The sequence below is a fragment of the Opisthocomus hoazin genome, chromosome 2 (genome assembly GCF_030867145.1).
Source record: "Opisthocomus hoazin isolate bOpiHoa1 chromosome 2, bOpiHoa1.hap1, whole genome shotgun sequence".
Classification (NCBI taxonomy): Eukaryota; Metazoa; Chordata; class Aves; order Opisthocomiformes; family Opisthocomidae; genus Opisthocomus; species Opisthocomus hoazin.
The window spans coordinates 56981698-57007722 of record NC_134415.1 but is presented as its reverse complement, the minus strand read 5'-3'; the positions used below and the strand labels follow the sequence as shown (position 1 = coordinate 57007722).

At 43.7% G+C, this 26025-nt stretch overlaps 1 protein-coding gene across 4 annotated transcripts in view; it reads right to left on the bottom strand.

The window, feature by feature from the left end:
• SASH1 (SAM and SH3 domain containing 1) overlaps window positions 1–20412 on the bottom strand; it is a 567447-nt gene extending 547035 nt beyond the window's left edge. For 3 of the 4 annotated variants that reach the window (XM_075413749.1, XM_075413755.1, XM_075413752.1), the window contains exons 1-3: window positions 20332–20412; window positions 19669–19870; window positions 18757–19510 (exon numbers count right to left, since the gene is read on the bottom strand). In XM_075413749.1, coding sequence (XP_075269864.1) covers window positions 18757–19212 — 456 coding nt within the window. In that variant the 5' untranslated portion in view covers window positions 19213–19510; window positions 19669–19870; window positions 20332–20412. Of the gene's footprint in view, window positions 1–18756; window positions 19603–19668; window positions 19871–20331 lie in introns of those variants that run through there. The other variant, XM_075413751.1, reaches the window with a different exon arrangement.
• Between the last annotated feature and the right edge of the window lie 5613 nt (window positions 20413–26025).

The following is a 26025-nucleotide window of genomic DNA, read 5'->3' as shown; positions in this document are numbered from 1 at the left end:
TAATGTACTTGATCACTATCTTATCTTAGTTAAAATCCAGGTTTAATAAGAAGGGAAGACTGCTGTTTATGCTAATGCTTGAGAATGTGCTGAAGAAACACATTATTGCGAAAATAGCTTTAACTCTTATAGCTCCCAACTGCAAAGCCCACTTCAGAAATAATACTTCTTACAGGTAGTAATTTCTTCTTCACTTTTGATGCAGCAAAGTACCAGAAAGAAGAGGAAATATACACCAAAGGAAGAAAATGGACAGAAAGGAGAAGCGTGAGCAAAAATCCTCCATATTCTTACCTTATTCCAAAAGCATTTAAAAATAATTTGCAGGTAAAATATGTCTTCCTTGTTTCTGTATGATTTTAAATTCTCACAATTTCAGTGTATTAGCTACCTTTTTAATAACTCACATATACCGAGACATGCATTTGGGGCATCGGGAGAGGTGAAGAAAAGTACTTATTTACATTACTTGTTAGTCAGAAATGAGTCTGGCAGCTAACCTTAAAATTCTTGGACCATAGTACAAACTAAGAGGAAAAAAAATGTGTGTGACACTGGCTGCTGTAGTCCAGCTACCTCATTGTAGTTGTAATTAATTTCCAGCAACAAAAGAAGATACAGAGGGCTACATATGTATTCCTTAATGTACAAGATTATAATTAATATAACATCTATTTTAAATTTACTGTTATCATCTATTAAAGAATAAATAATTTTACAGCTTTCTAACGTGTAGCTCTTAAGCTCTAAATCACTGACCATAACTAATAAACAGTGTAATAGCATGAGTATCTGAAGTAAAACCACAGACTGCAATTTTGTTGATTGTAAATCATCATCATTTTTAATGCAAAAGCAACAGCAAATCTCTGTAATTACTGGATGCATTTTGAATCACTTTTATGATTACTGCTCTATACCCATTAAAAATCCAAAACACTGAACTGCACAGGGTATAAAACTAGAATTAAGATACACTACAAGCTGTAATTGAAATCCATAAATTTCCTTACTAGTGTTCAAAATTATTTTATTGCCAAGAATTGCAGCCCTGCAGAATTGACTTTGAAAACATTTACGTTATCTAGCAGAGTCGTAGTGGCAAGGACAGTAGTAGCTGCTTTGGGGTATCAAAAAGAAAAAAAATTTTAAGATGTTGAGGACCAGATTTGGCAGTCCTGCTTATTTATGTAATACATGTGGCTATCAAAATTGTAAGATAAAAAAATCTGCTCTAAGTGCTATAAGTAAAAACTGAAAAGGCCAGCAGTGGTATACATGTAGTCTGGACCTGTAATTAAAAACTTCAAGATACAGTTTATAATACCTGGTATGACTTACCACCTACAGCACTGCCCAAGAACATTCCACAGAGTAGTAAAACACTGTATATGAATTTATTGCTTTTAAAAATGCCCACACACTACTTGGACAATCTACTGCATTTCTTTAGTAATAAAAAGAAAATTGGCTTCTAGAAATATATGTTTTCTAGGAAGCATGGAAAGGAAATAAAAAAATTAAATATCTCATAACAGGAAAAGGCTTTAATGTTCTAGACACATGAAAGTGTATGCTAGCTAGGCATCTCATAGAATACCAGAATAAAGAAAAACATCTGGAATAAACCCACCCTCAAGAGAGAGGGATAACACAAACCCAGATGGGTGCAGGAAAGGGATATCAGGACATTCATGGATTTGGACAGCCGATTTTACAAGGAGAGACTGGAAGAGCTTTCCTGGTTTCAGCTATCAGAATAAAGACACAGAAGCGATGACTGCTTTCATCATGATGGTAAATCTGGGGTATTCCTTGAATGGGAACTACTGTATGGGTGTTTTAGTCTCCACAGGCAAGGAGATACACCCACACTGAACACTATGCAGAGGCGGAGGGGCACTGTGTTCTTTTTCTTTTTACATTATAACTTAAATTAAGAATCATCACTAAGTTAAAAAAAGGAACAGCAAATCACTAATAAATGAGGGATGGAAATTATAAGACAGGTCCTATTTGAAAAAAGAAAAAAATTTTTTTAGGATCTTGAAGTTCTTCTATTGGTATGAAAGATAGGAATAAACCAGTTTCCTAAACCAGAAAGATTCTTCCACGCCTATAGACCAATGTCATTGTCTGCTTCCACTGGTCAAAGTTTATTTTAGTCTATGTAACAATTGTTTTTCATTCTGGTGGGGTTTTCCTAAATTAAAGACACAGGGGGGAAAAAAAAAAAAAAAAATCAGTAAGAGACAATTTGCAGATCCACCCTGCAGAACCTCCAGGGACAGAATTTGAACAGAACAAGGTAAAAAGTACACTTGGCTATTTTCTTGATTTTTTTTCTCCTTTCAATACAGAAATTTCTACATAACCAGATTATAACATCCTATTATGACCCAGTCATGGCTGAAGCAGCATTCTTTCATCTACAAGTCCCTTTTCACTGGTTTATAACTTAAATTATTTTCTAATTTTCCCAAAGCTCCAGGCTAGGAGCCACCACACAAAATATTCCCCCTACAAGCAATATATTGAACTGTTTGTTTTCAGGAACAGTGTGCTAAAAGTGGGTAACATCAGCATTATTTAAGAATGTTTTCAGCTATTTAAAAATAAACTGTTGAAAATGCCAGACTTCACATTTGTGGGTGAACGTGTGGCTGAGTAACTAAGCATAGTCTCCAGTATGCCACGGCTTGTCCCCTTCGCATTAAGATCAGCATTTGTGAATTAAAACATATTCAGTCCATTGGAATGATAACGCAGACAACACTTAAAGACACTCAATGGGCTCCCACTGCATTAACCAGAAGATCTGCTGATTATACAAGTAGAGACTAAGATATACGGCACTAGAGAGGGAGCAGACATGGGGATACAGATGGTGCTTTTCCTCTTTTTCCCATTCTGTTGCTAAGGTTTGAAGAAACACGAGAGTCACTTGGCTCTGGTTTTCTCTTGCCTGCGCACTTAAACTCTTCAGCGCTTTTCCACGAACTTGATTCCTTTCAGCAGCACACCCCTCCCCAAAGTTGCATTACAAAACGCTATGTTTCAGGATGCTGTGCGTATGACTGAGCCCTTGGTTTAGGGTCAGGGAAGGGTTTATTCTTGTTAGGGCAAATGCTTAAGGTGTGATAGTCAGCTGCTCTTGCTTCTGCCTCTTGCAACATCACAGCAGGTACATCCTCACTATGGTATGGCCATCATGCGGTGCAATTAATAGAGAAAGAGCCCTTCTTCAGAGATAATGGTATCAGATATTTCATTACTGGACCACTGTTGAAAGCAGACGACACTGACTATAACCCTGCTGTGACTCTCCCATGTAAGGGACAGGTTACACGGGTTTACAAAGGTATGAAGATCCCAGGGCTTAGAAGCATGAATGATGAGTTCCTGGCAAAGCAACAACAAGATGCACAACCAGGAGAGAAAGGGGAAGGCACCTTTTCTCCACGCAGAATGAAAGAACGTTGTGGCATGCCCTGTAAGTCTGTTCCTGCGCCAGCCATTCAATTGCTCACACTTGTACAGCAGGCTACTCCCAGGCCTTTGTCCCTGGCACATTGGGTGAACTAGATCAACCTAATCAACTGGTTTCTGGTTTTGTTTGGTTGGTTTTAAGTCTACCCTCTCTAAACAAACAAAACAAAAAAAAAGCACAAATTGCAGGATACCTATTTGCCTGCTGCCAGACCTCCAAAAAGTCTATGAAACTTTGAAGTCTTGATGCAAGAGGAAAAATGTAGAATAGCAGAAACTCCTTGGAAAGAGCCAATCCACCAGGTTATCCAGAGAGAGATATCCTTGCAAGCATACAGTAAAATCCCGAAGGCCTGCAACTAAAAACCACATTAGTCTTATGCCTACTGATCCAGAATAGGGTCAGTATGTCTGCAGGGAGACGCAGAACAGACACATTTATTTTTACATGACATGCCCAGTAGGAAAAGTGTTTCCTATAGTTTATACTTACGAGTTAGTCTAACATAGAACAAAGATATGTCTGAGGGTCGAGAAATTTAATCATGATTCATGTGTGACCCAGGGACATTATTGTTTTCTTCGGCTACATCCTGAGCAACAGAATGGATGCCCGACAGCACTCAATATACATCAGGCCGGGTCCTTGTCAGTGGCCAAAATGCATTCAAGCACTCCCCAGGAGATGATCTACATGAGTGTCTTAAAGCCTTCCTTTGCAGACCTTGCTTTCACACGTGCACATTCCTGTAGTGCCTGCAGACAAACTCTCCTTGGGTACAGAGTGCTACACTGCAGCACAGAGTTATCCTCAGTTCCCTCTACCCACTTGAAAACTAGCAGGAGCTGAAATGCAGAGGACACACAGGTGTCTGTGCCCAACAGACATTGTCTATGTAGGGGCAAACAGCTCTACAAAGGAGTTCACCTACTAGGTTAGGTTTATGATCGCAACTAGACTGGTAGCATGGGGAGAAAACTGGACTATGCGCAAGGAGATGGTCTGCTGCATGCCAAGAAAGCACACTACCCTCCCAAAACTGGTGGTGCCAGTCACACAAAGCAATTACTTTTGGGGTAAGGGAAGATAACAGAAGGATGAAAGAAACCTGTATTTGTTAGAACAAGACTATCATGCTGTATAGGGAAAACCTTATTGATCTTCCCACCTAAAAATGCTTTTGTTTCATGAATCAAAAAATGACAAGATGTTTAACAGTCAACATAAACTTGTCAGGAACTAATTACATCAATCAGCCTAATCTCTTTGTATACCAGACAACACACCTCCAGGAAAAAAAGAAATAAGTAGATGCCAAAACTCCTGACTTTATTACATCGTTTGGTACTGTTTCACAAGACATTTGTATTAGCCAACTAGGGAAGCACAGCCTAAATGAAAATAACTATCTACACCAAAATTTGAAGAGGTATCAAGAGAAGTTTTACAGGGGGCTGCCCTCAGTACAGAAATAATCATTATTTTTAGTACTGATTTGGGTAATGAAACAGAGAAATTTTTTATATCAGCAGGCCACATTCAGCTAGTTGGAGCATTAGTGCACAGGAGGCCAGGCTTAGACTTCAAAATGGCCTTAAACTGGAAGGAGAGCCTGGTAAACACAGGGATGTTATTCATCAGGGACAATGGCAAGAAAGCGCACCCGACTATGAATCATTATATACACACCAATAATGGGAACCAAATTACTCGCTCTCCTACCTAATGGTCTCAGGGCCTCCTGTGGATTCAAGGCATGAGACAGCAATATCGGAACACTACAAAAGGTGTTACAACCATATGGGGGTAAGCAAACCAAATTATCAACTACAAAGACAAAGTAACTTGCATTCTGCCCAGCACCAGCAAGGGCCCCACTGCAATACCACATCCAGACCCCTTCAGACCAACAAGGGAGAGTGTACGGAAGGGACCAACTCCAAAGAAAGAGAATTGGTCTAGAAAATGTAATCCAAATGGAAGATTAATGAACCATCTTTATTTCAGCAGAGACATTTAGGTAGGACTTCGTAGTACCCTCAGGTAGCTAAAGCTTACTGCCAGAGGAAAAGAAAAAACCTCCGCTCTCCATGCCCCTGGCTGACATGGCAAGAAGTAACAAGCTAAAAATTATTGCATGAAAGACTTAAGATACTAGGAAAAAAAATCTAATGGCAAAACAGCGTAGCATTGTAAAAAGATTAATAGACAAGATTAAGATCGCCAGTAATGCAACCTCTGTAAAGTTAGAATACTGCTTGCCAATCAGTAGTTTCAAAATCCAGCTCACGTTTGCCACTATGTCACCTCTGTTCAGAGCTACTGGACAAGTACTGGAATCACAAAAGTTATAAAGCGTTGGTACTATCAATTAGCCAAACAGCAGAAGGACATTTTAACTCCGAATGTGAATCTGATGTCACATAAACAGAATGATTTTTAAAACTTTGGCAAGATACAATTAGTCAAACCTTGGATATATTGAAAGGGAACACATTGGGAAATTGCTGCATCAATTTCACTGTTTTTTTCTGCTCTTTAGAGATATGCAGTTGCTTCAGTTCCATGCAGCACTACCACTTCTTTGTACAGTGGAAAAGAAGCTTGCATAGAACTGCAGGAGTCTTTTTCTAAACATATTCTTCAGCTGCAAGCTGTCTAAACAACATCCAGTGCTGTGATTTAAAAATGAACCTATAAAGAAACACTTTTCCAACTTTTTCTTGTATTTAAAAGACACTGACAGTATTTGGAAATGCAAGGTTTCAGTATTCTTTATAGACAGTTTTGGGAATACAGAAAAAAAAACCCTTTAGAGTGTTATTCACATACCCTTTAAAGCTTTTCCCCCCCTCCCAGGCTGACAAACTGTTCTATATGGACACAAGCAATAGGCTAACAGGTCTGAAATGTGTCTTTATCAGGAAAAGGAGCAGAAACCAGAGATTCTGAAGAAAAAGTGAGGGAGCGTACAGGCAGACAGCCAACACCTCTGAACACATCACTTAAAAAAAAGAACAGGAAAATAGTTACAACGGTTGCCAAATTTCTACCTTTTGGATTGACTGAACACATAAGTAAACCAATCTGCCCATCTCCAACCAAATCCCACCGTTTCACCCAAGTCAGAGTGATCTCCTTGGGCCATGCAGTTCCAAAACAATGTGATATAAACTCGCAGTCTAAAAAACTTCTTTCTCAACCTAGCTGCTCTTGAGATTTCTTTACTACAGCTCATACCTCCTTTCCAAGTTTAGCTCCTCCCAGGCAGTTTAAGTCCAGTAAGCCATCAATAATTAATATATAGGATTACTCTTAAATAGACTAAAAATCCTTTTGAAAGGGCTATATAGCATCAGTAAATAACTGTAACACAATTATCAACTTCTTCCATTTCTTACCTTCTAAACATTTTTCATGGACTAAAAAGCATCTCATTCTTACCAATTACATTTTCTCTTCTCTCACCTTTAGCTGAAAAATGGAAAACCATCCAGAATTTCACCACTGTTTGACAGGCTAGGACTTACTTTACAAGTCTCCAAACTGGAAAAAGAAAAGGGCAGGGGCATAATACGAAAGCCAGCAAGAAAAAAAACACCTAAGAGAGAAAAGTAGTGCAGAGCAATTTAATGGTATTTGGACAGCAATGTTAACTTGGGGGGGATGCTCAGAGGCAGCCACAATCTCAGCAGCTCCTTCCAAAGAGAAAGGACTTTTACCAGTTCATGAAAATAGCAGCTAATAAAAACATGTTTAAAAAACCATTTAGATCCAGGCAAGGTTTCAACCAAAACCCATAATGGTTACATTTTTTGATTTAGTACTTTGCAAGCACAATTGTAGGTCCTTGGCAAAAGCCTCAGTCTGTTCCCAAAGAAATCCCAATAGCAAAATTTCTACTGACCTGCATGACAGAAGGTAGCAGGGTCAGAGCCTACACACCTGACCAAATCTATTGCAAGCATCCTTTTACTTTTGAAAATCCTACTATAGAAAAGGCAACTGGTAACACTTGCTGCTTAAACTGTAGAAGTTTCCTCTTGTATCAAAGAGCTATGTACCTACCAACATACATGTTTCAGTTACATATTCTGCACGTCTCGCTTTCAAGCAGTTAGCAGACTGCACGAAAGTACACAAAGAGAAAGATTCAGTGCTGCAGCCTGTTAAGAAAGCATTACAAAACCCCTAAAACTAAAACCTAAATACTCATGCATGCCCCTCAAACTATGGAACAAAAACCATAAATGTTGTTCTGTTGGCATATTATGCCTTGCCTGTGTGATATACCTAGTCACTGATAATTACCATCCAGGTAACTGTCTGAAAAAGTCTACAGAACAGTTTGGTGTTTTTTTTAATAAATGCAACACTTTGCAAGACAAACCTGCACTAAAATAAAGAAGGACCAGTCAAAAGCAATGCTGTTTAGTACAGAATTTTTTAATGTTTTGTCATCAGGAGCCAGAAAAACAAAAGAATATGTATCAGCAAATGGGGGGGAGGGGGGGAAGCAGCAGCAAAAAAACTGAAAAAGCAAGCTTGTACTACTGAAGAGCTGAGATAAGTTCTGGGAGAGACTGTTTAAAAAAAGCAAGGTGCTAGTGAAAACACCTGAATCATTCTGAAAGGCACCCTTAAGACACCACCTCTAAAAGTTCATAACAGAATTCAAATACCGTTTAATCTGAACGAAAAACAATGTTACCACTTCAGTTAAAAATAGCACGTCTTGAAAACTTACAATTAGACACTTAGGAACTGAAAGCTATGAAGTACATGAAGTGTATATTTATACTGCACAAACTATCAGGGAAAACAACAAGAAAAGGAAGACTATAAAGTCAGAATGCGTTAAGTAAAAGGATGAAATTGTTTTTGTCCAGTTGTATAATAATTTCAAATTAGAGAAAGACATTTATTCATGGTAAATATGACAAGAGAGGCAAGGAGAAGAAAAGGAAAACAAGCTCTTGAAATTCCTTCACTACCTTTGCCTTGTATTAAATTCATATTCATGCCAAGTATGAAGCTATTTCTTCTTAAGAAGATGACACCCATTTCCTTATCCCTGTAGGAAGAAGCGTGCTCAGCACAAAGGAATTTCTGCCTTATTTTCCAAAGTTAGATCAATACTATAAACTAGTACATCAATTTCAGCCACTGAGAGATCTATAAAACAAATTCTATGAAAACAATTAGTTCTCCTGGACAAATCTGGTCTCCTTCCAAAACCAAAACCATCACACACACACACAGAGGAAGGATATACTGCAACAGCCTATTTCCTGTTAGACACCATAGGAGTTGATCTAAAGAATCTAGCGGTTGCATAAGCAGTTCTTTTTAATATAAATAAACAGAATATAAATTCTCTTTTAAGTAAGTTTCCAGCTGTAAGATTAAATAACTCCTTGGAGAAACACCTCAGTCCTTTACAGCTTCCTACATAGACGACTAAATACCCGCTACTGAAGTTTCATATGAAAACCACCCAATGTTGCAAGCGATGTAATATTTTATAAAATGCAGAGCACCCACACTATCGTATACTTGCAACAGTATCAGTACAAGCCAACTTCAACAAGAGATTCAGACTACCTCTAATTATGACAATCTCTGCTTTCACTGATATGCATAAAACTCACCCGTTGCAAGTAGTATTGCAGATTATCTAAACTCCATCAAAAAAACATCCCAAACAAGTTCAGTCCTAACCTACTCATACTTCTAGACGTAAATGAACACTGAGGCCATTAGCCTGGGACTACCCAGGAGCAAGCCTGGCTCAGCTAATTTCCATTGCTACCTAATAGCAATTAAGTTAGTTCCCTTTCTTTCACTCTGCAGTAGGTGCATGCCTTTCTACCAAAAAGAATAAAATAATTTTCCTGGGCAATTATTGCATCAGGACCCAAAGTACTACTGAAAGGAGAATTTTTCAACATAACTTCAAACACTGGGTTTTCAGACCACAAATCTGGGAAATAAAGTCAACTTTTTAGAAGAATTTTGCCATAACCTTTGCTATGGATACCGATGTTACTTCTTAAAGAGATACAAAATGAATAACTGGGGGTTTCTATTGGGTTTTGACATTATTGGCAATGACACACACATATTTTATTACTTCTAGTCACTGGCTGCATGAAGTATGTCCTTACTGCATGTAATTTTTAGAGCTGGACAGAAACCAGCTAGTCGTATTCTTGTCAAACTTCCTCTTGCTCCATCCTACTCCGCAAGCTACAGAGCATTATTTTTATCACTGTGTAAATACCAAGTGTATGTGAAAATTCTCTCTCTGAAATACTCTCTTGGCAAAATCTTATTTAGAAGTTATCATAGGAAAGTCCAATAAATATTCTTCACATGAAAATAACAAAGCAGGTGAAATCAAAAGGACTCTTGGTACAGTTTCAGTCACATTTCCTTATTTTCTGTTTTTCTCCTTTTTGAATGTTACCACCTTAAAATGAACAAATCTTCTTGGTTAGTAATTTCCATAGTTCTCCTTATTAACCCTCGAGTTTCTTCAGGTTAGTGCTTTAAAATGAGATTTCCTCGTGTTATCTGGTCTGATAAGAAAGAGAATGTAGACTCAGGGGCTGAAATAGTCACTCATTCTTATCTTTAGGTTGAAATTTTTAGCCTAGGAACTAGAACATGAAGATGTGTGACAGACCTTCTCAAGGGCAAATTTGATTCTTGATGATTTTTTTTTTCTGGTACTTCTCCTTCCCCGGCTATGGAAAAACCTCTGCTAAATTAACAGCTGGATGTTTAGGGCAAAAACCTTAACTACGAGGTACACAAACGATCAGAGATGCATTTGTACAAAAATTCTCAATGCAGTACAACACAAGCAGTTATTAGTAGAACAGGCTTAAACAAAATTTGGAGGAAAACATTTTGGCAACCACTAGACTATCAGGCAAGGATTCAGAGATGCTGCAATTAGCAGCAATTATCATGATCACATGATTAGCACTAAAAAATTATGCCAAGAAGATCTTTCAACACTTTTGCATTGACCTCGTAACTTTTGATGAGGTTAGAACTTTTTTTTTTTTAACAATACGTTCAGTCTTGCTTCAAAAAGACTGTCAGTCCCATACATACGTTCGAAAGCTATAATACATCCTCCTTTTCCTAGATCGACTCCTGCTTTCTGTCACAGAACTGGGGCTGGAGGGACTTTGGGTAACTGCAGCTTGTGGCAGTTTTAAGGCAGAATGTTTTAAGATCCAAGTCTAGTCTAGAGCTTCAGTTTTATGAGAACAGCTTGGGCTCAGCCACCTGCATTGGTCAATGGGAAGGAAGCTGGGGGCATAGAGCGCAAAGTAGAGAGAAGTGATCGCTCCACTCTCCTGAGTGCGAGAGAAAGCTTCTCTTCTCATTAGAGCGTAAAGAAGGAGAGACACGGATCCACATGACAGCCTGAGACTCTGGGCCAGCAGGAGAAGGAGACGGAGTGAAACTCATACCTGGCTTGGGATGGGATGGACTGACATGGGATCAAGTGAGGAAGACACAGTATTGTCTCAGGCTGCTCAGAAAGGTATCGCCGCATCAATTCTGTCTTTCCACCCAAACAGCTCATGATTAACATTCCTCAGCTTTGTTGAGTGAATGTAGATTGGGGAGAAAAAGGTTAGGGAGACCTAAGGCAAAAAACATACATTCTTGGGTGGGAAAGAGATTGCTTTTAGGGAAGAAGATAGTGAGCCTTGAGGCAGACTGAGGGGAGGTGATTTAGGAGAAGTCACAGAATGGGTATCTCTGGGGTACACAAAGGGCTCTGGGACAGCAGGGCTGGCAGATGTGGAGCCCAAGGGACAGGAACTTGCTAGTGCAGAAAAGTCACTCCCAGCAAACAACACTGTCCACAAACCAAGGGCACTGATGCAGAACTGGCGCCCACTCCTAGTTTTATTTTTTGAGGTTTTTTCTCTACGGAATATTGACTTATTAAGCTTTTGGTTTATACTGGCTTTTAGGTTTCTTCACAGCATGAATAGCCTAGCTCCAGCTCTCAGCCACTGAAGTTCTCAATGTCTTTTTCTGCTCGTAAAAATACTTCCTTCCGTGCGTGCAAGAGCGTGGCCAAGTGACCACTTAACTAACTCTGGGAAAAAAACAGTACAAGCTTTTCTTAGTCCCTGACCGAAAGGCAAGGTTTATTCCAGCTTTTTAACTCTTTTCTTAACCACATCAAATTTACCATGTGCTTTCTGAGGCACAGACATCAGAACCAGACTTAATTTCCCCATAGAGTTCCCACTGACGTCATATGCAGCGATAACACCACGTCCTTGTTTCAGGATGTGGATCCTCAAAACCAAAGCAATTCTTCTCGGGAAAAAAGAATTTGTGGAAGACATACACTTGTACCCGGTTGTAAGTTTTATTTGCTATTTCTCCCTGATTTTAAGTTATTGAGAGGACAACTGTAAACATCTATGCGTACTTGATTCCAGCCAATATACAGTATTGGAAGTGTGAGAGAATATTTGCCAAACATTTATTCTAGCACAAACCTATCAGATCTGTGTTCAGAAGTCTGCCTTGCTGCTGTTCGAGCTGCTAATTGTGATATTTAAATCTCTGAAAAGTTCTGATTTCTTTTTTTTGCATGCTACTGATATATTCATCATTCTTATCTCCTGTCATCCTGTTCTCACCCACCAAAACAATTACAGTCAGTAGGGGTGTGCTTGTTAGTCAATATAAATTCGAACTCTTCATGCCAAACCCAGCATCAAATGAAATCACTAGCAAAACCCTCACTGACTTCACTGGGAATGAGACCAACTGGAGGAGCAATGCTCCCGCGAGAGGCATGCATCACTTTCATTCACATCCTGCTGAGTTTGTGAGAACGAGGACTAGATACTATCTGAAGGCCCTTCTACTTGGGTTTCCCGTGACACACCAGTTCTCTTTTGTTTTGCAGTGAGAAAAGTTTTTTACTATCTGCAAGTGACAAACCGAAGAGGCTGGATGAGTCACTGGGGAGGGTTTTGGGCCAGCCCGTCTCCCAGGCTGCCAGTGTCAGGGAAGGTTCACGCAATTCTCCCCTTCCTGCTGCACAGCCGGTCCCAAAATAACGTGGCAGTGCTAAACATAGCACCGCCGTGCTCTCTTAATACATGACGATTTCTGCAGCGAGTACAGGCTACCACGTTTGTCAAGACAAGCACATCAATATGCGATGTCATATTAGTCTAGACAAAGAGACTGAACCAGATAGCTTTGTCAAATGCCAAGCAAAGGGGCTCATTCAAGCTGACAAAGCAAGAAATTTAAAAGTCGAACCTACCAATCTAGTCTTACCTCATTCCATCCTCTCCTACTTCAGAAGTGTCTCAAACCAGTAAGTGAGCTCCTGTAAGTGGTATAATGAACTCATTCCTGACCTGCAACAACAATATTCCTGTCACTTGAAACCCCTCTGCTGCACTTTTCAAAAACTCTGTAATAGCCATTAGTATGCTTCAGATTATACGTATGGTTCCATATACCTTAGTGGATAGGGACACTTCATAGTGACATAGGCACACAGGGTATAACTAACAGCTACAATGAATAGGCATAACGAATCGCCATATAGCCAAGTTACTGGTTATTCCTTGGTCGCTTTTCTGTTACTTGCACATAAGGAAGTTTACTCTGAAGCAGAAAGCAATGGACAAAGACACAGCAGTAGCGGGTCCCAATGCCTCATCTGTCTAAAATGTTTCATGACTTTAGGCAAATTGTTTAACTTCACATCTGAAATCGGGGACAGAGCTGCCCTATATATTGTGGTACACATGAGAGTGATATTGGTCATAAACAAAACTAGAAACGTGATTCACAAGACTACTTCATTGGCGAGAAATTAGCTTGGTTTCTTTGGTATTCCTCATACATGCTTGTGGGTATGGGCTTCATCATCCTATGTATTGCAGAGACAGGCACTCCGTGGGTGGGGGTACCAACAGAAATATTTTTCTTAAAATGTGTTTTCTCCTCAGAAAGACTTATGATCACCGGACTGACTTAAAACAGGACAGGTTTATCGGTTTGCGGGAGTGAAACTGGTAGTTAGACTTTTGCCACACTACTGGTGGTGTCCCTGTTGAGGTGCAGCACACACACAAAAATTATGTGAGAACACTCAGTTCAGCTTTTCACCACAGAGGTCTGACTGAATCATGTCCTTTGGAGGAAGCAAAAGCCTCAGGGGAACTACACGAGGCCAGGCGTTCCTCTTTTGGCAGGGACCTTAAGTTTCACTTTTCCTTCAAGCTCGGAGCCACGTGGAGGAGGAGGGAAGCATCTTCCTTACAGGGCAGCTGCTGCTGCTCACAGTGGCAGGCTGCTCGGCCCCACACAGTCCCTCAGAGCGGGGAGCCACAGGCTCCCCTTCCCCTCTGCCAGCCCCCACCACGACCAGAGTGGAGAAAATATGCTGGGGACCTGAGCACGATCACAGAAAAAGGGCGAGAAGGCTGTGGAGTTGACACTGTCCTCTCTTCGGACTCCACCTTTAATATACCCTAATGGGCTCTTCCTCCCCTCAAAACTGAGAGATAATGAAACCCAGGAAGATTTACATCCAACATTTCCAGAGGAGATTGAATACACTTTAAAATATTCAGGAACAATTCAAATGCAAATATGGCACAGTACTGTATTATTCATATTCTGCAACATTAATGGTCTGATTGGCAGAAGATCTTTTCCAGTTTGTTTTCTGTGAGTTTAATAAACCGGGAATTTGAAACAACTGTCCAATATACGAGGTGCTATATTTTCTTTAAAAGAAAACAGAGTTACGAAGTCAAAGGCCAGTTCAGTGGTTTCTTATATAAAATACCTTTTCCCTCTCTGAACATTGCCTGTAGCTTTGCTAATTTATTGCCATGAAAATATTGTTACTACTTAATGCACTAGTACTTTTGTCAATAGGCAGCTTTCCCTGAGGCATATTTGAAAACGCTCTGCTAATCAGAGTTGATGCAGTTATTCCAAAGCAGCCAGGTCTTTAGAAAAAAGGTTCATGTTTAATTCTAGTATGGCTGACTGTTGCCTTTTCTTCAAAGCACAATATTTTTAATTCACTGAATTCACTTCTATAGATATCTACAGCGCGGACCACATTATACAGCCCCAGAACCAGCTTGAACCAGTGTGTTTCAAAGCAGTATTGCTGGCGTCTTTACCTCTTAACATTTAACTTATGTGAAATATTCCTTATTTTGTAGTGGCAAGGATTAAACAAAGATTGAATCAGAACCACAAATCTGTGCTGCATCACCAGCACAGAACTCAAAAAAAATGCGCCTGGGTGTTTAAGCACATACTCACTTGGATCTGACTTCCTACTTTTCTACATCTGCTTGAACTCTTGAGATTATGACCTCAAACGCAGCTGAATTTTCAGTGTTTGTTTTCCAAGCACGCTGATAATCATCAACAACACAGTGAGTGACAATGAGGTCACGTACACATACATATGCCACGCTACACTTTTAGTCTCTCTAATAAATATTGAAATCTACATGAGTATAACTTTACTGTGGCTAAGCAAATCGTCTTAATTGGTGTGGGAGCTTTTAATGCATGTATGGTTTTAGTGATTTTTAATGTATTTGAAAGTCTCTGCAGATGAAAAATTGAATAAAGGTGCTCAAGAAACAGGTCAGGCCATTTATTTCAATTAGAAATTGTAATGAAATTCCAGTAAACTATTAAATGTCACTTAATCTATATTTGAGAGAAATAGAATACTTAATGTCTCTTGGCATGTTCCACAATGAGGTACCCTACTTGTGTTTCTATTGACACAGTTGGTGCTCCTCTGCCTTCCCTACCGCAGTGACATTTAGCGACATTACTCCTGCTCAAAGCCAGCGTGAACATAATCCGTTTTGCAGCAAGCCCACCAAGGCAAGAAGTGTCTCCCTATGGAGGTAAAGGCTCTGCTTCCTCTGATCCTGCTGGTTCACATCAGTGCCGCACTTTCCTTTGTTCATCTTCACAGGAACCCAGGAGGCCTGCTCATTTTGGTTTCCTTCTGCCATCAGTTCATCCCCCAAAACTTCTTCATGGAAAAAAATATTAATACTATTCTTACACTGTGCATAATTAAGTCCCTAATTAAGGACGGAATTACAACCACCAAGGATAATTATTTAAAGCGGCTAGATGTTTTGAGATGACACAGATGTCTCCCTTGACTCAGAGAGGTACCACAGGTTCTTGTTTGAAGGGCATTCAAGCCCATCACCTCTACAAGAAGTTTCTTAGATATACGAGACTTCTAAGGTTACCAGTCAGCAATGGCAGGCGTGAAACTGTAACAGAAGGCTTTGAATATTAAGGAACATTACCAACATGGAACAAAAACTTACTTCTGCAGAGTTGTCCTCAGTTACAATCATATTCCTTCAGTTTATACCTGAAAAATACCTAAGACGCAATTTGAGGAGGTGAGGCCTTGTTCTAAATCTACATGGAAATGGCTTGTGATAATTCTCCACGTCTGAAGCTGCCTACACATATGGCTTCAATCCAAAGTTTGCACTTCTTTAAGAGATTTATATTCAGCTCTGCTAAGTAGTTGTTAGTCGTTTCTGCAGACTGTAATCAAACTAAGTTAAACGAAAATTTACCATGCCAATACATTTCTATCCTTCCCACTCTGTTTTTTCAGCCTTCATCTGAAAATACAGCAAGATCACTGGAAGGAGAGCAAAACGATGCTTTTAACATCTCCACTTTCACCTCTAACACTCATTTTCAATCTCTTGACATGTCTACAGCTCAGGCAGCTAGAAAAAGGCTATAAACAAGGCAGAGGAGCGGCACTTCCCCTTCTCAGGGACGTTTTCAAAAAAGACTCCAAAATTGTCTGGGAACGACGTAACTGAACACATGAAACATTCTTTAGGAAACAAGTAAAATGTGTATACCTATATGTATACATACACACAAACACAAGCATGCTCCTCCATTCATATATTACTTTCCATTCATAGACACTGAGAAGATGATGGCATTCTCCATGTAAGCCACAACGGGCAGTAGCAGGCTAGTCAGCAGCTCAGCAGCACCAGAAACGCAAATCGATGTCAAACAGGGCGGTGCCGAGTGCCCTGCTCCAGAATCTTTAGATGGCCAAGTGACAAATGCATACAAAAAACTTGACACAAACCTCAAGCTGATCCTTTAATCCTGCGCATGGCAGAGAATACATCCAGTTTCTTTTGACATGCAGAAGTCTGCATGCTGCATATTCTATACAAAAAAGTATAATACAGGTTGCTTAAATTATATCCACGACTTTCTAAAGGTGATTTGTTTGTTTGTCTGTTTTTAAGGAGACACTGTTACAATATCACTCTTTCCCAAAGGAAAGACTACAGTATTTCATTTTTCTTGCTCCAAACAACATCCAATGAATAATGTACAGTGACATGATCTTCTGCTGTTCCCTTTAAGCTGTTTTGGAGATGGATTGCTGAAGTGGGTGGCATTCAGAATAACACGTGTTGAGCAACACACCCTCAAATCTCGCCAGCTTTATGGTTTCTTACAACATGCTACGATGTGAAGTGATTCACACTGAGGAGATGGAGAAAGTTTTTCTATTACTGTAAAAAAATGATGTTATATGCATTTATCATCCAAAAGAAATACATTGGCACCACAGGCTGAAATAAAACCAGGAAAGTAAGCTCGGTTCCTCTTTCTATTTCAAAACACTGCATTTAGATTTAAACCAATTAAAGCTGAGTGACACTTTCTGTGTAAGATCAGCTTGCCCTCACAGTTAATCCACAATATTATCAGACCCACCAAATTAAAATAAGGTGAGCTAAAGAAGAAATCAACGCCAAAGATTTGAATTTCCTTGATGTCATATGGTGGCAACTTAGAAATTTTACAGTTCTTAAGGAGGAAGTACAGAAGAGAGAAGGTAGAGGATCGACTTTGTAAGATGGAACTGGTGGCTATGGACGTACACAAAGTCGAAAGCAAGAAGTGAAATGCAGCCATGGTGGTGGGTAATATGCCGCAGCTGCGCTGACAAGCCAGAATTTTCACAGAAGTTCTTTTATATAAGACATGTAATGGTAATTTCAGAAGGCTGTCAGTCCAATGATGTATCATGTCAAAGCGAGGGGAAAGAAAAAAATCTCTCCGAAATGACAGAGTAACTTTTGGAAGATGCTGTATTTAGACTAGATACATATGTTCACAGATGTTTTGTTAGATTCGGCTGCTGTCCTATCAGATTTGATACACTGTCTCTGACAATGTCATCAGCCAGATGTTTTAGGAAAAGAGAACAAATAAATATCTCAAACCAGTCAACTGTGCTGTACTTGACAAGTGACTAGTGGCCCTCCATCACCAAGCCATTAAAAAACTGGAGCCCTGAAACTCACTGCCCTATCAGTCTTACTACTGGCACCTCCCCATTGTTGTCCAAGTTGAATTTTACCCATTATCCTCACACCTACAGCAGATAATTCATTCTCAATTTTAATTCCTCATATTTCTGTAAACGTAGACCTGCAGACTTCCCCATCACCTTGCTTCCGTAGGCTTATCAGAGGTAAAAAGCACGCATAAGTTGAAAGTCAACTGCAACTGCTCGGTCTTTCTGAGAAATCAGACTTCAGATCATTAAAGAAAATACAGGCAACTTGGGTCATCAAACAACTCTGAAGCACTTCATTTTGAACTCTGAAGGAACCACGCATTATAACACCTTATCTTCTTTCACAAACCATTTTCTCCTCTATGATATTATCCATTGAATTCTATCATTTTATTTATTCTGCGTATGACGGTTTCAGCGGGAAACCTACAGAAAACTTTTAAGAAAACAATTTCTGTCTCCCGAATCGCATTAGTCTTACATTTTAACCTTTACATAAGATAAGCATTAGGTTATCATCAGGGTTTCATCAAACAAGAACGTCCTCTTCTGAGACCTGCGCTTTCTGGCCTTCCAGCGGACCGTGCGCCCCACATACAGACCGACCCGTGCTGGAGCAGCTGACGAGTAGTTTTGACATCCACCAGTCACCACCATCCTCCAGTAAATAAATCAGGGCGACAGAAGGACCTTCACCCACCTTACCACTTGCTTCACGAGCCATTTCGCCAACAGAAACTGACACCAAGACACAACCTTCAACAAGAGATGAGAGAGGCCGTGCCCCCCCCCGCCCCCCGGGCAGCGGCCGGCGCTGCCCGCTTACCTTGTTGGAGTAGGGGGCTTTGCTCAGGTTGATGCCGTCGCGGATCAGCTTGTCCCGGATCATGATCTTCAGCTTCAGCCGGGGGTAGGCGGCCAGCCCCCCGCCGCCGGCCGCCCCCCGCCGCCCGCCGGGGCGGTGCCGAGGGGCCGCCCCCGCCCGCGCCACCTCCTGCCCCGCCGGCCGCCGGCGGGGGCCCGGCCGCGGCGGCGGGGGCGGCGGCGGGGGCTCCAGGGTGAAGTAGAGCCCCGCCGCCGTCTCGTCAGCCTCCTTCAGCCGCCGCACGGCTTCGTGGATCCGGCGGCGGTGGTGGGGCACGGCGACGCCGATGGCATCCAGGTCCGGGTCCCCGATCTGCTTGCAGACCTCCAGGTCGTCGTAGCCATTATCGACGAAGGACTCCGCGTACTGGGGGAGCTGCAGGGTCCTCAGCCACTCGTACACGATGTTGGTGCACATGCCGGCTCCAAAACCACACCGAATGCAACTTTCAGCACCGAAGCCAGCCTCCCCCTCTCCGCTCCTCGCCGAAGGAAATAAAAACGCAAACAAAAAACTGCGATGCAACTATAAAAGGTCTCGAAATCGAGGTCAAGAAATCAACATCCACCGGGGAAAAAAAAAATAAATCCTTAAAGCAGATCAGCAGGGCATCGCAACCACTGCTGGGCGAACGAATCCCTCCTGTTTATTCCTCCTCCTGGTTTCCTACCGCCAAGTCCAGCCGCTTTCTGCCACCGGAGAAGGGAGGCTCGGACTAGAGAGGAGCAAGATGTAGGGGTGCATCCCCTGAAATCCCAAGTCGCTGCTGCACAACATCCACCCACTTTCTCTGGAAGTAATTCGCCGTCGCTGTCTTCCCCCCCCCCCCCCCCTTCCTTTCAGTGTTAGTTTCTGTTCCTGCTTCTGTCTCACCTTCCTGCGCTCTGTCGCATGATGGATCTGTTTACTACGAGCAGCTGCTTTGGCACAGGACCGTGCTGGGGGAGACCCGAGCGCAGGATCCCGCACCTCGCCCCGCACGGGCAGGGGTGCCGGCGGGCAGCGCCCTCCTCGCCCGGAGCTCTCCCGGCGGCCGCTGCACACGGCGGCTTCTGCTTCCCTTTCAGACGGGTCCCTTCGGGTTAGAAGGAAAAAAGAAAGAAGGAAAAAAAAAAGAGAGATAAGAATCCCGCTCACTTGCCCGAGTTACTTTCCCGGTCCCCCTTCACCCCCGGGGTGATGGTTACAGGCGCTTCGCCCCGGCAGCCAGCCCAGGACCCGCCTTCCACCCCCACTTTCCCCGCGCTGGTGCCGGCGGTGTCACCCCCACCCCCCCGCCCCTCCGGGCCCCGCAGCCCCGCGCCCGCCGCTCACAACTTTCCCCGCTTCCCCCCGCAGCTGCCGGCCCTCCCGCCGCTGCCCGCAGCCGCCCTCGGGAGGCCGCGGCGGGGCCGTGCGGGCAGCCGGCGCTCCGCGCATCCCCGCCCGCGGCGGCGGCGGAGCCGATCTGCGGCAGGTCACCGGCGCTCCCCCCCCCACCCGCCAGCGGCACCCGGCCGCGGTGCTCCCCTCCCGCGCCCCCACACCCTCCCCTACCCCTGAGGCGCCCGACGCGCCGCCGGCAGGTTTCCTCCGGTTCCTCCCGGCGCTCCGGTGCGGCTTCTCCCCGCTCCTCCTCCGCGCCCGTCGCCCCGCTGGCAGCCCCCTGCCCCGCGCCCTCCCCAGCTTCCCCCGCCGGCAGCCCGCTCTCCCTGCCCGACCCGCCGGGGCCACCGGGAGGCGGCGTGTGGTTGGCCGGGGGCAAGGCGGCCCGGCCAGGCAGCGGCGGGGGGCTCCCTCCGCTCCCCTCCGCTCCGCAAGCTGTCCGGCGGGCTTGCCCGTCCCCGTTCCCCGCGGCGAGGGAGAGGACACCGCACCGAGGGGGCACGGCCCGGGGAGCTGCCCCACGGCGCCCCTGGGACGACGGCACCGACGGCGGCGACGGCGGGGACACCGGGCCCCTCCGCGGCCGAAGGGCGACCCTCGGGGGGTGGGGGGGGAGCGGGGGAGCGGGGCTCTCGGCGGGGGCGGGCGTCCCCCCGCGCCTCGGGGAAGCGCTGAGGGGAGGCGCGAGGCGCCGGCCCCGCTCTCCCACCCGCCGCGGGCTGCCCGGGGCCGGCTGAGGCGCCGCGCGCTGCCGCCGCGCTCGCGCCGCAACGCCGGGCTCGCAGCGCCCCCGCCGGGCCGCCGGGGAAAGCGCCGCCCGGCCCGGCCCGGCCCGGTGCGCCGGGGGGGGCCCGGGCTCCCCGCTCCCCTTGCCGACCCCCGGGGGAAGCGGCCCCTCCCGCCCCGGTGCGCGGCGTACCGAGGGAGCCGGGGCGTTTCGGGACGGCCCTGCCCGTCGGGTCCCGTCAGCCGGGGCAAGGGCGGGGGCAGCCCGACGTGGGCTGGGGGGGAGCTGGGGACGGGGAGGAGCGCGCTCCCTGCTGTGATCGGGGGGGATTTGTTCCCGACGGGTCTCCCCAAGGGCCCGTTTCAGCCGACAGGCCCGCGCTGGCGGTCGGGGCTTCGCGGCAGCTCACCGCAGGGGTGTGCGGGGCAGCAGGCGCTGCGCGGTGCTGCGAACAGGCTGGATGTTCGGCAGCCTCTGAGCACAAAGCCTAGCAATGGCAGGTTCGTGTGCTGGGAGGGGGAGACGCGGAGGAACAGCGTTTGATTCCGTTGAAGTTCTCCTTCCACCTCTCTTCTATCTCTGTGTCTTATTTTCCTTCCAGGCCACATAATATTTCAAATGCTCTTCTCGGTTCGGAGACGGAGATAGAAGCAGCAATTCCCTTCTCTTCACAGAGCTGGTGAGAGGCTGACAACGCCGGAGAAATTAGCCAGGAGGTTCCGTGAGCCAGGGCCAGAACCGACGGTGTGAGAGGCAGATGGGAAAAGCTGCCTGGTACAGCCCGTACTCATCGGGCTTATTGACAGCACATGCAGAACGATATCATTTTTACGTGTGCATTTTGGGAGGGTCTTGGAAGGCCTTGAGGTCATGGCAAATGTAAAGGTTCAGGCGTGCGTGGCAAACTGCGGGTCTCCCGGCCGTAGAAGGGAAGGATCTCAGCTACCGAGGGGACAGCAGGAGGAGAAGTGGTGCAAGCCCGTGGGAGTGCAGAGTTCGGTAGCAGGTCACGACGTTGTGAAACTCTCTCTGGTTGTGTTTGGCGCTGATTTTGATTTCAGAAAATGAGTTCACCTGGTAGCAAATACAGCAAAGCTTTATGTGACTTTGAAATACAAAAATAAACAACAATTAAAAAGAAAATGTCACGTCCACCTTTAAAAAAGACCATCAGAAGTCCAGACAACCAAAGACCAGTCCACCTCACCGCCGTCTCTAGGAAAACTCTGGGGCAAGTCTTCGTGAAGAAGTCTCCGCGCTTTCCATACTTTGTCTTTCACATAAAGACCGCTTCTTTCTAAGCTTGCGTGAGCTAAAGTTAATCAATTCACAGTTTGATCGCAATTTGTTAGAATTGCGTGGGCTGTGGAATATTCGACACAATGGGCTCCGCTTCTGAAGTGCTCCATATGACTGCCTTGTCTCCAACATTTCCAAGCTCAGTCTTCAGTTCCTTTTTCAAATTCAGCAGATAATAAAGGTGGGAAGATGTGTTAGAAGTCACACCGACGATAGAGGATTGCTGTGTTGCGGAGAGCAAGCACAGAAATGTTTGTCAAGAAGCTGCCGGTAGAGTTTTACATGTGAGCAGTTCGGCGGTGGAGGGTAAGGACCAGATTTTTGCATTTGAGGGTAGCTTCCATCAAAATGGGTAAAAGTTATTTCTAACTTGTATTCAGAAGAGTCAAGTCCAGATGAGACACACGGCAGAAAAAATACTACTTTTCCTGAGGATTTTTTTCTGCTCTGTGAGCTTTGCAGGCCCACTGTGAGGAAAAACTGAGATTGCTGGCAGATTTCACCATGCCAGAGTATATTATTCGTGTGATACAACATAAATACGACTGATATTGCCAAAAAGGATACAGTACAGCATTGTCAGATTTGCTTAGCAAATGAAAAGGGTATTTTAACCGAATCATTGATTTGGGTATCCTTTAAACAGAGGGCACCCTACACCTACAGTTGGACTTGATGGTCTTGAATGTTTTTTCTGACCAAAATGATTCTATGGTTCTATGATTTATGCAGTGTATCAAGGAATTAAAAGGTTTCATCCTTGAACTTCTGTTCTGAAGGGTATGCTATCAAAACTTACGATTATCTGTTGGATTAGACTGTCTGACAATAATGTATGACAGACCTTGCAAAGCTATGATCATGCATTTTCTGTATCATGAGACATTACATGTAGGCATTTTGCTTGGGATGAGCTAAACATAAATGGAGCTGAATGCTAACTTACACCTAGGTACAAAACAGATTCAGGAATCCTTAGAGCTGTGAATTTTTTCTACCTTTATCAAGACTTACTCAATTTTTTGACACATTAAGGAACCAGTGTGGACCTCTGCTCTGGATAGCTAAATGCTTTTTAATGGTTTGAACCATACGCTGATGTATTTGATGCTTGAAACAAAGCTAGACAAGAACACAAATACTTAGAAGAGTATTCACATAGTGGATGAAGGAGAGGAAGACTCTGAAATGAATACAGTTCCCTTAAGATCTCTGTGAAGTTGTTCAGCTAGAAAAGGAAACTCGGATTCACGCGCAGAGTGAGGGGGTACCACATGATTAGGTTGCAATGAATAGTGTGCAATGAGTGAGTGCAAGACAGCACTTCTGTACTTTTCTAAAACAACAGAAGGAGGTTCTCAAATACGTTTCTAGGGTTTCCACGAGGGCATAAGTTGAATAATTCACTGGAATGAACGGAACTGCTCACACACAGGGGCAAATATTTGCAGAACCAGGCTATTAGTTCAGGTATATACGGCTATTTATACTTCTGTGTAAAATGTTGCAATTATTTGACAGTAGCTGGAGTACATTGGCAAAGGGTCCAGAGGAAAGTAATGATGATGGTGAGAGGTTTGAAAATATCCTGCGTCGTATCTAAAGTGTTAATCCTAAAGAATATATAACAACAAAACTCAGCATCTAAAGGAAGATTTGCTCATGTAAACTCTGCAGAGAAATTACCTTGTGTATAAAGCTCAGTACTTTAAAATTTAGTAAATGTCATGTCGAATCCTATGAGGTGTACTAAATCTGATGAGCAGTACTACTCCCCTCTACACTGCCCTGGTGAGGCCTCATCTGGAGTACTGTGTCCAGTTCTGGGCTCCCCAGTTCAAGAAGGATGAAGAGCTACTGGAGAGAGTCCAGCGGAGGGCTACAAGGATGGTGAGGGGACTGGAGCATCTCCCCTACGAGGAGAGGTTGAGGGAACTGGGCTTGTTCAGCCTGAAGAAGAGAAGGCTGCGAGGGGACCTTATAAATGCCTACAAATATCTGAAGGGTGGGTGTCAGGAGGATGGGGCCAAGCTCTTTTCAGTGGTGCCCAGTGACAGGACAAGGGGCAATGGGCACAAACTGAGGCACAGGAAGTTCCGTCTGAACATGAGGAGGAACTTCTTCCCTCTGAGGGTGACGGAGCACTGGAACAGGCTGCCCAGGGAGGTTGTGGAGTCTCCTTCTCTGGAGATATTCAAGACCCGCCTGGACAAGGTCCTGTGCAGCCTGCTGTAGGTGACCCTGCTTCGGCGGGGGGGTTGGACTAGATGACCCACAGAGGTCCCTTCCAACCCCTACTATTCTGTGATTCTGTGATTCTGTGATACTGGCTGTTAAGTATTCTGGAGACTGACTTTTCCTCATTAAAAAAATCAGATGGCCATTATTTTAAGTACTCTTTCATGGCAGAGTAGGAAAATTTAGATTGGAAAGGACCCCTGGGGGTCACCCAGTCCCATACCTGGCTCAGAGCAGGGCTAACAGCAAACTCAGGTCAGGCTGCAGATGGGTTTGCCCGGCTGGCTTCTGAAAATCCACAAGTATGGAGATTCCTCAGCCTCTTTGGGTGGTCTCTTCCAGCACTGACCTACTCTCACCACGAAGAATTTCTTCCTCCTGTCTAGTCAAAGCAATTGTGACATTTGTCTCATGTCCTTTTGCTGAGCACTTCGAAGAAGGGTTTGGCTCTGTCTTCTCTATAGCTTTCCCCATAGACAGTGAATGACAGCTTTTTGGTTCCCTTTGCCTGCTCATCTTGAGGCTGAATAAACCAAGTTCTCCTAGCCTCTCCTCGTACTTTGTGAGCAGATAAAAATTTGAAAAGATGGTGTCTGAAATGTATGAAGGTTTATTTAAGCAAAAGCTGTATCACAGAAAGGAAAAACAAAAATGGCAGACTAATGAGAACATTGCAATAAGGAATTTATATGAATTTTAAGTGTAAAAATAGAATTGCTTAGAAAAACAAATCTATCATTACTTTGTACAAAGAAAGCAACATTTTAATTTTAAAAGAAACTTCAAAATATACAAAAACATGACTGCCTACCTTAAATTTACTCACTGTATTTATGTTTACAATAATTTAATGCTCACTGAGACTATCTAACTGGGAACGTAAAAGGTCTAGCTGATGAAACACCCCTTTTTTCTTGGTCATGAAGATTAAATTATTTTGTATATGAGAGTGCATTTGAAACAGAGTAGCTACTTTATTTACTGTTGTGCTCCTTTCCCATTAAAAATTTGCGGGCATTAACTTGAGATCAAGTCTGATAACTGGAAGATCACTTTCTGAGTGCAACAGAGAAACAAATTGAATAGAAATGGAAATAAATATCCAAATCAAGGCTGCTTTGTTCCTCAGACCAAGTTCTGTAACCAGAATTCAGTCTAAAAATGTAGTCTCTTTTTCCTCGATAACAGAAGGAGAAGGCAGAAGAGCTAAATGTTTCCATGGTGCAGCCAATTGTCTATTCACCAGTCAACCTCTAACAATTTTTCTGTATGTCACTGTCAATGAGAAGCTAAAACTGACTTGCATGAGTACTCGCTTCTTGGTCTTTCGTGGCAAAGGCTCTATCTTGAAAGAAAACAAAATTATCCTAAAAAAAACACAACCCCAAATACACTTCATCACTAGAAATACATTGTGACTGCTATTTCAGCAGGCGCTGACAGACACTTTTTCATAAAAAAGTGGTTCCCTGCAATAATTCAGTGTGAGTTTGTCTGTACAAGCTTAAACCACTGACCAACTCTCGTCACTGTTGGCTTTGAGCCAAAAGGTAATGCCGATATGGTGTGCACATGGTGGAATTTTACCTGTAGTCAAAACA